The sequence below is a fragment of the Amia ocellicauda genome, chromosome 13 (assembly GCF_036373705.1).
Source record: "Amia ocellicauda isolate fAmiCal2 chromosome 13, fAmiCal2.hap1, whole genome shotgun sequence".
Lineage (NCBI taxonomy): Eukaryota > Metazoa > Chordata > Actinopteri > Amiiformes > Amiidae > Amia > Amia ocellicauda.
Window position 1 is genome coordinate 37,480,109 of NC_089862.1, and position 12,043 is coordinate 37,492,151.

Consider the following 12,043-nt stretch of genomic DNA (forward strand, 5'->3'; position numbering starts at 1 on the left):
GGGCGGTATTTCCACACATACCAAGCACTGATACTCTTCACAGGAGGCTGCAGGCCTTAGTGATAATATAGCGCCTTTGCTTTGCATGGAAATAACTTGGCTTACATGTCCCGTGTGTGTGTGCGTGTCCAGTGTGATTGCTCTTCGACCTCTTCTTTCGTTTGCTTAACATTCAATTATTTTCATCCACTTTCAATTTAATTCACTTTTTAATTTCCTTTCTTTTGCTTTTTTTACAATATAAACACCTAAAGCTACATAAAAAAATAAATGTGTAAATGTTTTGTTTTTGTTTTGTTGTCAAAAACAAGGAGGATGTTCCCAGGAAAGAACCATACCTCTGTTTTAATAGATCTGTATGTTTTCTAGTTGGAGGCTTAAAATTCCTTTAGTTGAAATGCCGGTTTGCAGCTGATTCAGACAAATATAGCTGCTAATAGTAGTATAATAACTAAAATGGTTTGTTATATTCCCTCCTGGATCTCTTCTGACAGTTTGCTATCACTGGCTTTCTTTTAGAGGAAAAATAGCTCTTGATTGTTTCTGGTATTGTTTTTCTTTAGACATGAATCTCTTACATCTGAACAATCTTGAGATGCCTATCTTTGTGTGACTTCGCTGTGTTGCTGTTTGTTTGTGGATTCGTGGGTGTCCCGTTTAGTTTTTTTGTTTGTTTTGTTCTGTTTTTATTACGCTTTGGGTTCGATTTCTTTTTTTAGACCCGTTCTTGCTTTCCGTGTCGTAAGTATGGATGTGCAATGGAATCAAAAATACTGTATAAGCAAGTTATTTCCTGCCCATTTCCTTCCCATGTTTTTCTTTTCGTTGGCTTTGCTTTGCTCTTCTGCCCCAAGACTCTTGGATCCACAAGCCATCCCTACCCCGTTTCTGTTGATGTTCCTCCCTTGCTGCCGTTTGAACCAAAGATTTTGTATTGTTCCTGTCCTGATCACACTTTTCCAATCTCTGTTTTTTTGATTTCCATTTTACTTTTAATTGTTGTCCTTTTGAAACCCAAGATGACGAAGAGACAGACTCGACCGAAACCTCTGCTCTGAAAACCCACTTGGTTCGCGACTCCCCGGCGCTCGCAAGCCCCGACTTGCTCTCCGAGGTGTCCGAGATGAAGCAGGACTTGATCAAAATGACTGCCATCCTAACCACCAACTCCACGGAGAAGTCGAGCCCCGTAGAAGGAGGCGGACTCGAAAAGGGAGCCGAAGAGGAGCCTGGGGAGCCCTTTGAAATAGTAGGAAAGGTCAAAGAAGATCTGGAGAAAGTAAGTGAGATCCTAAGAAGGGGGACCTACACAGGTAAGACGGAAGCGAAGAAGGGAGGTGCGAGCAGAGCAGCGAGACCAGAGGAAGAATGGGTCTTGCTGAGCCACAGTGAAATCGAAGAAGCCAAGAGAATGGCGCCTCCTGAAGTCCACGAGCCCCCTTTGCACGAGGTGAAGATCGACAGGGGCACGGCCAGAAGAGCTAAAGCGGCGAAGGATATGACCGGAATGGTGTCCCATCTGAGTGAAGATCTCAACAACTTGCTCATGCAGCCGCTAGCCAGCACCGGCTGCCGGCCTCAGGAAGACGTCATCGAGGAGCAGTTCACAGAGACCCGTGTCAGCAGGGAGAAGAAAACTGACCAGTCTTCCGAAACGGACGCTAAGTGTCCCCCGCCCGACATCAAGAAACCAGTGAGGAGGAAATTAAAGGAACGGAAAGACCGTGAGGAGGCCGACGCCCACGGGCTGAGCTCCGAGGAGTCTCTGGACGAGGACCTGATCCTGAGCACACCCGCGGCCCCGGCCCCGACGAAGGTGTCTCCGGTAGTGGAGGAGACGCCCATTGGCTCAATCAAAGAGAAGGTCAAAGCTCTTCAGAGGAAGGTGGAAGAGGAGCAGAAGGGCCGTAAGCAGACGAGCGTGAAAAGCTCAGGAGGCGACGACAGTAAATCCACTCAAATCAAAAGAGAATCAAAAATAGAACAGTCCCCTGCACCAACGTCTGGCACGACGGAAACGCTGGAAGAGACCATGTCTGTCCGCGAACTGATGAGAGCTTTCCAGACAGGGCAGGACCCGTCAAAGAGAAAGTCTGGCCTCTTTGAGCATAAAGCAACAGTCTTACAAACAGAGCATTCGAGCACAACCCAAGTCACACGCACATCCGTGTCAAAACAGGAGCATGTTGTCAGACACCATGAACAAGTCACTAGTCATGCCGTGAGCTCGTCTGTCGGTAAAGCTGGTCTTCCTGGCAAAGAGCCCCTGGGGAAAGAGTGCGATTTTCAGATCAGCCCCAATAGGAAGCACTCCACAGATTTCAGCGCCGACATTAAGGCAGAGCTGGAGGACAATGAAGAGTACCAGCAGTTTAGAAAGACCTCTATATCTGAGAAACCCGAGCTCATCCCCAGCGAGGACACGGGCTCTGCTCAACCTGAGCTGAGTATCGTCTTCCCCTCGGATCTGTCGAAGGAGGAGTTCATGACGGATATTGTCCTACAGAACGGAGCCCTTGACGACAGCTCCGAGAGCCTCAAACACGAGGGGGTTGCGGACTCGCCGAGTAACAGCTTGGGCGATGGCACGCCACAGATGAGCTCAGAGGAGAGTTATAAACATGAGGGTCTGGCAGAGACCCCAGAAACTAGCCCAGAAAGCTTGTCATTTTCACCCAAGAAAATTGACCAGCAAATATTAGAAAAGGCCAAGGAAAAGTCACTGGCCTCACACACAAAAGATGACAAGAAAAGTGCCTTGTCTACTACTCAAGAGAGTGCAGAAGTGATTAAAGAAAAATCTGAAAGCTTGACAACTGGAGACTCTGGCGTCATGACGTTTGATGACCAGCAGTCCACAGAAATGACTCTCCCCACCTCTCCCACCGAGGAGGCGAGTGAGGATCAGACCGTGAGTGAGTCCACTTCCGCACTGAAGGGCGATGCAGTTTTCTGGAGGGATGATGCTCACGTGAAAGACAAAGTCCCTTCAGAAGCCAAACCATCTCAGCCCCAGCTCGGTTCCAAAAGGACCTCTGACACGGTCGACACATTTCTGAACCCAGAGGATGGAGAGGCACCTCAAACCGATAGATGTGCCGCCTCTATACCCACTGATCTGCCAACTGGGAAGGCGGCTCCTTGCAGTCACGATGGCCTAGACCTGCCCCTGCAGCGTCGAGACTCGGAGGCCCTCAGTCCATTAGCAGATGATTCTCTGACCATTAGTCATAAGGATTCCCTGGAAGCTAGTCCAATAATGGAAGATAATTCTTCACATAAGACTCCTGACTCCATTGAGCCCAGTCCAACCAAGGAGTCCCCGTGTCGTGACTCATTAGAGAGCAGCCCGGTGGAGCCAAAGGGCAGGCCCGGCATGCCGATGGCAGAGCAGCCCGGTGGGGCCCCTTGGCAGACCCAACCCGCAAAGGCAGACTTCCCTCCGGAGGCCGTGCGTAACAGGCTGCTCAGGGACCCCGAGGGAAGTGCGGACGATGACAGTCTGGAACAAACCTCGCAGATGGAAAGTTCAGGTAAGAGTCCTCTCTCGCCCGACACCCCCAGCTCTGAGGAAATTAGCTATGAAGTCACACCCAAAACGCCAGACCCACAGGTCCTCTTAGTGCCCTCCAAGCCCGCCGTTATCCCCGAAGACACCGAGGAGGCAGAGGAGGAATATTCCTCTGATGATAGTGAGCCCCAGCGTAGGTTCACCCCAGAGGAAGAGATGTTTAAAATGGCCGCAAAAATCAAAACGTTTGACGAGATGGAGCAAGACGCCAAAACCAAGCGAGACAATCGTAGAGATTTCAGACCGATAGAGTCTTTATCTCAAGCGGGGGATGAGTGCGGCCAGGCCGTACAAGTCGAGTCTGCAGGCGACAGCTCTTCAGAGAGTGAGCCCGAGCTGACTCAGCTTAAGAAAGACTCAGAGTTCACTCTTTCCACAGCACCCATTATTAAAGTGCAACCTTCCTCTCCCTTACCACCAGGTATGCGGGGCAGCCCCAGCCCAGTCGAGACCGAAGTCCCGCCTGCAGCCTCCAGCTGTGAAGACACAGAGATGGAATCACCTTCGCAGCATCAATCCCTACAAAGTACAGACCCAATTCTCAAACCAGACTCGAGCTGCTCAACTTGGCAGTCTTTGGCAGAAGGCAGTGACATGACAGAAACATGTCACCAAGCACAGGTACCTGCTAGTTTAGAGTTTGAAGAGGAAGCAAGAGAGACAGCAGAAGTCACAAGCCCTTACGACAACGTATCTTCCCTTGTGATGTCCACGTCCACTGATCTTGCAGAGGCGACAAACAAAACCGACGAACAAAAGGAGGAGTGTTTCAAACTGTCCAGGGAAAGCGTGGAGGAGGAAGGCAACAGAACCGACACACATACAGAGTGCCCATCCACAGATAATCAGACCGGAAGCAATGCCACAGACGAAGTCAAAGACCTCCTGAGATGTTCCAGGACGCAGGAAGCCGACGGGGAAGGCCTCCACAGTGCAAGTGAACAGCGCACTCACCTGGCACAGGCACAGGAGCAGTTTAGACCAGAAATCTGTATTTATGACGACACAGAAGACAATGATGATGTGGATGAAGGCCAACAGGCACTGGGTCCCGTGACCCAGTCGAAGGGAGTCACCGCGAGAACCGAGAGCGATGTTGATTCCTGGAGCGCCATGCGAGAGGATGACGATGCCTTCGAGGCGCGGGTCAAGGAAGAAGAGCAGAAGATCCTCGGGTTGATGGTCGATCGCCAGTCGCAGGGAGCCACACCAGACACGACTCCAGGTAGGACACCGACAGAGGAGGGGACGCCAACTAGCGAGCAAAACCCTTTCTTGTTCCAGGAAGGGAAACTGTTTGAAATGACCCGAAGTGGAGCCATAGACATGAGCAAGAGGAGCTATGAAGAAGAAAACTTCCACTTCTTCCAGATGGGTGACCAGCCCTTAGAGGAGGTTCTGTCAGATGAAGCCAGGGAAGATCCCATTGGATGTGAGGCTTCTGAAGCAGAAGGTGCTATGAGTGCTCCGTGTTTGCAGTTGAAGCCAGATGACGATGATGAAGATGATGGTGGTCTCTGCAGCGAAACCACAGACACAACAGATTCATCTTTTCCTCAGTCCAAAACAACTGACAATGATCAGACACCGAATACAGAAGTAGTAGCCATGAAATCCGAAACAATAAAGTCTCGGATCCCGATCAAAATGGGCATTTCTGCATCGGCCAAACCCCTAAAGAAAGATTCCCCTGGCCCCGAACAGACAGAAGCTCAATCTGAGAAGAGCGACGGGGATAGCCCCCCAGGTTTGGACTTGGCTTCCTTAGAACCATCCATAACAAACGTCCAGCTCACCTTCTCAACGGTGACTAGATCCGTTTACTCGGAACAGGACGAGGAGTCTTCAGACTCTTCTCCCGAGGAGCAGCACTCAGTGATTGAAATTCCCAAAGTTGACCTAGAGACGGCACCCTCCGCTGAGCAGGCCTCAAAGATCCCAGTCAAGCCTGCATCACCAGCCGTGTCACCAACTGAACCACCTGCCACTGTGCCGTCAGCCCCCTCCCCTGCCCCTCAAAAGGGGGCCGTGGAGGAGGAAGTGAAACCCAAATCCAAGATACCGGTTAAGGCAGGTTCGCTTAAGTCCGAGACGGGCCCTGATGTGCCAGTTAGACGTGCAGAATCCCTCAAGGTCGCGGACAGGAAGTGTAAGATACCCGTGAAGCAGGAGCAGAGGAGCAAGTCCGAGACCGACGCCAGTGCCTCAGGAGATTCCAAATCCAAACGCTCTTCCAAAGCGAGGAGCTACTGTGAGGGAGAGTCCACAGCAACGACAGGTAAGGCGACCCTGTTCCGAGCGGAGAGCGAGGAGGCCACGAAACCCAAGACATTCCAGTCCAGACTGCCCGTTAAATCCAAATCTGGCCAGACCTTGCACACGTCCACCCCGGCCAAGGACAACAAGGAGACATTCTTTGAGCTGTACAAGAACTCCATCGAGTTCTTCGAGGAGATCAGCGACGAAGCCTCCAAGCTGGTCGAGAGGCTGACGCAGGCGGAGAACGAGCAGGATGCCGCTTCCGACGATGAGAGCAGCACCCTGGACATATCGGCTGTGGAGAGCGAGCCACTGCTCGAGTCGCAGCTCCACCTCCCCGAAGACGTCTTTGACATGAGACCCATCTGGGATGAGTCCATTGAGACTCAGATGCAACGCATCCCTGATGAAAATGCCCGAGGCCACAGTGAAGGTACCTCCCAGCTGCTGGGGCTCTCTGTGCTCTTGCACGTTAGAAGTAAAGTGCGCTTCTCTTAGATCAAAGCCTTTGTGATTGCCTCTGTGGTCTTCTGATCTGTGTTGTGTTGTGTGTCTCCTTTCCTTCTGTGTGCTTCTACCAATCTCAAGATTGACTTATAGGCTGAGGTAAACAAAAACAGAGCAGCAAAATTGACTAGACTTAACAAACCATTTGAGGATGTGTTTCTGCTAGTTGGATACCCCCTGTGATGTACTGGTCAATCGTTTACTATGTCTTAGTACATAGTAGGTGATTATTAGTCTTATCCAATTCAGCAAATAACAGATCCTTCATAAAATAACAATAGGATGATTTTCATCAATAGATGTATAAAAACAACAAGGCTAGTGTTTTAAATCGGAAGTACAAGGAATCAAACAGACACTGCATTTCCTTGGTTGTGTTGATAGTGAACCAGCATTCACATCGTTATGATTTCTGCTGCACAACTGCTATGGTTGTTTGCTGAAATGCTGCGTTTTGTATTGTTTTAAATTGCATCATTTCCTCATTACTTCAACATGATTACCTCTAAAGAAAATAGGGTGAAAATAAGTATGATTTGAATGCTCCTCCGTTGATATCTGCCCTCACTCCTAGTCCCATAGACCCGATATCTCCCGATGCACGCTTCCAATAGTCTGCTTCATAATCGATTAACTGATTAGATTCTCTAAAGCCAGTGAGAGAGAGGCATAATTGTCCGCCAGATTTGGAGGGTCTCTCCAATGTGAATGTGCTGCTCTGGTCAAACCTGCCGATGCTTTTGACAGTCATACTGTGTTGATGAAATTCAGATCCACAGGACGAGGTGGAGAGGAAGGAGGAGAGGTTAGCTGTCATTGCCGACCACCTTGGGTTCAGCTGGACGGGTAAGTGCCGCGGGTGACTCTCCTGAAGTCTTTATGGGATATAACTGATGCACCTAAATATGTTGTGTCAGTCACACAAAGTTAGCAATAAACAGGAGAAGATGCAATAAAGGAATCAAGAGGCAGGGACAATGACAGACACAGTCATTTTAGGATGCTAATTAGACGAGAAAAGTGTGTCTAGTCTAGTTCAGATCTTTAAACACGCAGCGCAGACGTGACTGAGAAAGATGGTAGGCTTCCAGTTGTAACCCTTTGAAGATGCAAGAACTGCACTTAATGCCTGAATACTGTAGTATTTGTTTATTGTATTTAATTTTATCTCTCTCCCAATAATATATGTGTACTGAGCTACATGCAGTGCCATTTCGTGTTAACGGGGGATTGAGGGAAGACCGTTGAGCTCCCAATCTAGTATCGCAATCTAGTAACCCTGATTCTCGCCCCCTGGCAGAACTGGCCCGGGAGCTGGACTTCAGCGAGGACCAGATCCACCAAGTCCGTATTGAGAACCCCAAGTCCCTGCAGGACCAGAGCCATGCGCTGCTGAAGCACTGGGGGGAGCGCGACGGGAAGCACGCCACAGGTGGGCCGGCGGGGCGGCCGTCAGCCGAGCGCCTTCTGCTTAGCTTTGGCACGGAGGGAACAGAACAGACATGAACCCGGGAGAATAACTGGAAGAATGTGACAGGGCGGGATTTTGAGTCTAATGAAGGGGGGGCTTCAGAAAAATGCCTTTTCTCAGACTAGGAAGGTAGTGCAGGAGTGTAAAACACAAATGTTTTTATTTCTGAAGCTTACTGCGCTTGTTTCTCTTCAATAGCCACTTCAAACAAACACTGAAAGAAACGCTCAGTGTAAAGCCAAATGTATTCCCGTTGTTTTGCACAATATCGGCTGGACGGAGGGATGATTAAGGAAACGATAGTCTTTACTGATTACTGGGTTTGTTTCTCCCAACAGAAAGCAGCCTGATTCAGAAACTCACCAAGATCAACCGCATGGACATCGTCCACCTCATCGAAACCACAATCATCAAGTCCAGCCAGGAGCAGTCGTGCCACACCTATGCAGACATCGAGCAGACCATCGCCCTGGACCACAGCGAAGGTGCGAGGAGGAGAGGGCGCTGACTCGCTTCACGACACAAATGCTGGCATGCTTGCGTTACTTGTCTAGTTTTTCAGTTCAAGAGCTCTGTACACAACGAGATGATTACCCACTCGATTGTCCTGATGTGCCACGCTTGTGGCTCGTGGATATGACAGATGGCACAGCCTGCAGCACACAGTTCGGTGGTTCTGGTTTTAGCAAAGCATTTAACGCAGCCTTTTTCTAGTTCATGCACTAAGCTGGTATGTCTCGTCCTGTCCTGTCATGCGTGTGCGTGTGTGTGCAGGGTTCTCCGCGCTGCACGAGGACATCGACAGCCCCAGGACGGTGCGCCGGTCTGAGAACTCCAAGAAACATCCAGCGCCCGGACAGTCGCCCCCCATGGTGTCAGAGGAGGACATCTCTGTCAGCTTCTCCTCTCCCCATGAGGGCGCCCCGCGGGGAGACGCCGACGTGTCTGTCACCGAGTTCCTGAGACACACACAGAAGGAGAAGCTCCAGGCCAACCTGCACAGGGACACGTCACAAACCACTGCACAGCCTCAGTATGTGTTTCTGCACCGGACTCCTATCGGTTTTATTTACAGAAATAACTTGTCTGAAGGAAATAGTGTCAGAATGTCAGAGAACATTATTATAATTTATTTTTCCTCAGGGCTTCGGAGGGCACACCCAGACGGGCATCTGAACAGGGGGGAGCAGAGACTCAACAGAGAGGGGCAGCCAATCAAGTAAGTCCTCTAGACATGGTGCAGGGGGCGTGGCTTCTGGAGCTGACCGCCCCCGAGAGAGCACTCCCAGAACCCCCCCCAGAGTCGTACGGGTACAGCCGTGAGTTGGCAGAGAGCACACTGTGGCACGGGCAGGCACCCCCTGAGGTCCCCAGAGCCACCGCAGACAGAGCAGGCAGCCGGCACGGTAGCCCCGAACTCAGTCCCACCTCCCCGGCCGTTGGTCTCAGTCAGCTGTCACCTGACCCGCTCGGGCCCACAGCTGGATTCGGCCAGGTGTCATCCGGATTCATCTCCCATCCCATCGACGGGCCGGTGTCTCCTGATTTCTCCCCCGAAATCGGAATCGGAGGAGTCAACGCAGCCCACCCTGTCTTCGGTGGTCTGACACTTGAATCTGATGAAACTGCTCTTGGGGTCAGTCCAGTGTCCACTGAGCCCATTGGAGTCGCCCCTGAATTCAGTCCAGCGCCACCTGAAGTCGGCACAACCGGCCTCGAATTGGGTCCGATGTTGCAGGAATCCGCACAGAGCTTCCTCGATCTCAGCCCTGTCTCACAAACGTCCATCAAAGCCGAGCCCCCCGCCTCAGATCCCCACCGGACCACCGATGAAACCGGCCAAGTCTCTCTCCCTGAGCGTGGTGAGATTTCACCGGATCTCGAATCGTCTTCCTCTGATTTCAGTGATATCTCGCCCGAATCCCTCAAAGCCTTATTCGAGTTTGGGGTCCGGTTACCTCCACTGCCCCCTGGGCTCAGCTCACCCGTATCGAACAAACCCATCACGCTGTACAGGATGACCTCCGAAGGCGGCGGCGTATTCAGCCAGATGTCACCTGACCTTGACTCGATGACGACTAGATTTAGTCAGATGTCTCCTGAGTGTAGCAGAACGCCCCCAGAGTTCAGCGAGATATTTCCTAAGGTTCCCACCTCACCAGCTGCCTTCAGTCAGAGATCACCTGACCTGGATGGCACAGCTCCTCAATTTAGACAGATATCACCTGATCGCAACAAAACACCGCCCTTTTCAAGTCAAACATCACCTGATCTGACCAAAACTCTCCCTGAATCGGGATATATATCAGATCTCACCACCATGTCTCCTTTACTCAGTCTGATATCACCTGATCAACCCAAAACACCGTCTGAATCCAATTCACTCTCACCGGATTTTACCACGACATCTCCTGCTTTCAGTCAGCTGTCACCGACAAGTATCAAACCTCAGGCTGAATCTGGACAACCATCACCTCCTTTATTGATTCGGGAATCACCTGATCATATCAAAACACCACCATTATCACGTCAAACATCACCTGAGATTAAAACTCCTCCCGAATCTGGTCAGATATCACCTGATTTCACCACAGCATCTGATATATTCAGTCAGCGGTCGCCTGACTTTACCAAAACTGTCTCTGCTTTCAGTCAGTTATCGCCTGAACATACCCAAATCCTCTTTGAACCCAGTCAAAAATCACCTGATTATAAGACAGCATTGTCTGCTGTATTCAGTCAGAAATCACCTGATTTAAGTGAAAGATCAGCTGATTTTACTAAAACTCCACCTGAATCCAGTCAGATATCCCCTGACTCTGCCAAAACACCACCGTTTTCAAGTCAAATGTCCCCCAAGCCGACTGTAATAACCCACGTATTCGGTCAGATTTCGCCCGACTACTTTAAAACCACCTCCTGTGACTTTGGTCAAGTGTCACCTGGATCGGCCAAGCCCATAACCGAGTACAGGTCCATGTCACCACAGCTGCACCAGACCGCCTTTGAGTTCAGCCCTCAAACTCCTGGCAACAAGACTCCCTCTGAAAGCAGCCCAGTCTCCCCCGAATCCATCCCAACGGCCTTTGAGTACAGCCCGTTAACTCCAGGGTTCGGCGTCACCACACCCGCGAGTGCCGACGTCCCCCACCCCGGAGAGCAGCCCCCGGACCGCGCTGAGGACAGCAACAGGAAGCTGGTCTGTGGCCCCCAGGAGCTCGGACTGGACCGAGGTCCTCCCGCCGAGAGCGCCGAGACTGCCAGCTGGGACCGGTCAGCTGAGACGGCTGAGGAAGACTCCCCGACACGCAGACAGCTGAGCCCGGAGTCCGGTCTCTCTCCCCGTGAGATTACCGAGTCCATCCCCGCTTACCGGTACACGACTCCAGTCTACTCGGAGTTCACTCGGCTGTATGAAGGCGCCGACCCTGAATACGCAGAGCCCTACTTCGACACCATGTGGGCCGCCCATTACGCGCATCAGGAGCAAGCCGCACCGGCTGGCAGTGATCCCGGCAAGACGTCGTTCTACCGTAGAGACCTTCCGCTTGTTTTCGGTGAAGCCAAGCCCGCGACCCGTGCCCCGGGGCCCCTGGACACAGACGAAGCAGCCCAAGCTGGCGATGATTCAGACATGAACCCTATAGTGCATGAGCCGGAGGAGGCCCAGGCCCCACCACCCGCTGTGCCGTCTCCCAGGAACGGCAGCTTGACAATCGTGGAGTCCCCCGAGGAGCACCCTGGAAAAGTGACTAAATACCTGGATGATGACCCCCTGGAGAGGGTAAGGATCTCAGCATGGGCCCCCGAATTCCCTGCAGCTTCCCGCACACATAACCACACCGGAGTGAGCTACCGTCTGGCACCGGGACACCGCAGAGACACGTAGGACACACACACACCCCGGGACACTAACTCAAATACTAATGCAGTCGTCAAAGGAACGTAGAGCTCAACGCACGCGGTGTGTTTGGGGTGGGGAGGGAATTGAAAGTGTATCTCTTGCAGGTGTATTACTCAGTCAGGTGTGTAAAGGGGTGTTTCAGGCCCAATTCCCTTGGTGGATCAGTTTCCTAGTCTTAAGCCGTAATCGTGTCCATGCAGTCTAGTGCCGGCCCTGGCCTCGGACCGACAGAGCAATTGTGTCTGTCAGAGTGCCGCTTAGCGCACGGACTCCACGAGGGTCATGTAACAGCGTAGGTGCGCTCTGTGACTTCACCCGGTGAGGCGGGACC

General features: G+C 51.6%; 1 protein-coding gene across 28 annotated transcripts in view; it reads left to right on the plus strand.

The window, feature by feature from the left end:
* Positions 1-12,043, plus strand: part of LOC136766930 (ankyrin-3) — a 144,274-nt gene that overhangs the window by 124,077 nt on the left and 8,154 nt on the right. For 25 of the 28 annotated variants that reach the window (XM_066720841.1, XM_066720848.1, XM_066720840.1 and 22 more), the window contains 6 exons: positions 1,020-6,263; positions 7,109-7,183; positions 7,638-7,769; positions 8,147-8,293; positions 8,583-8,841; positions 8,952-11,592. In XM_066720841.1, the coding sequence (XP_066576938.1) occupies positions 1,020-6,263; positions 7,109-7,183; positions 7,638-7,769; positions 8,147-8,293; positions 8,583-8,841; positions 8,952-11,592 (8,498 nt within the window). The remainder of the gene's footprint in view (positions 1-1,019; positions 6,264-7,108; positions 7,184-7,637; positions 7,770-8,146; positions 8,294-8,582; positions 8,842-8,951; positions 11,593-12,043) is intronic. The other 3 variants (XM_066720859.1, XM_066720861.1, XM_066720858.1) reach the window with 2 other exon arrangements.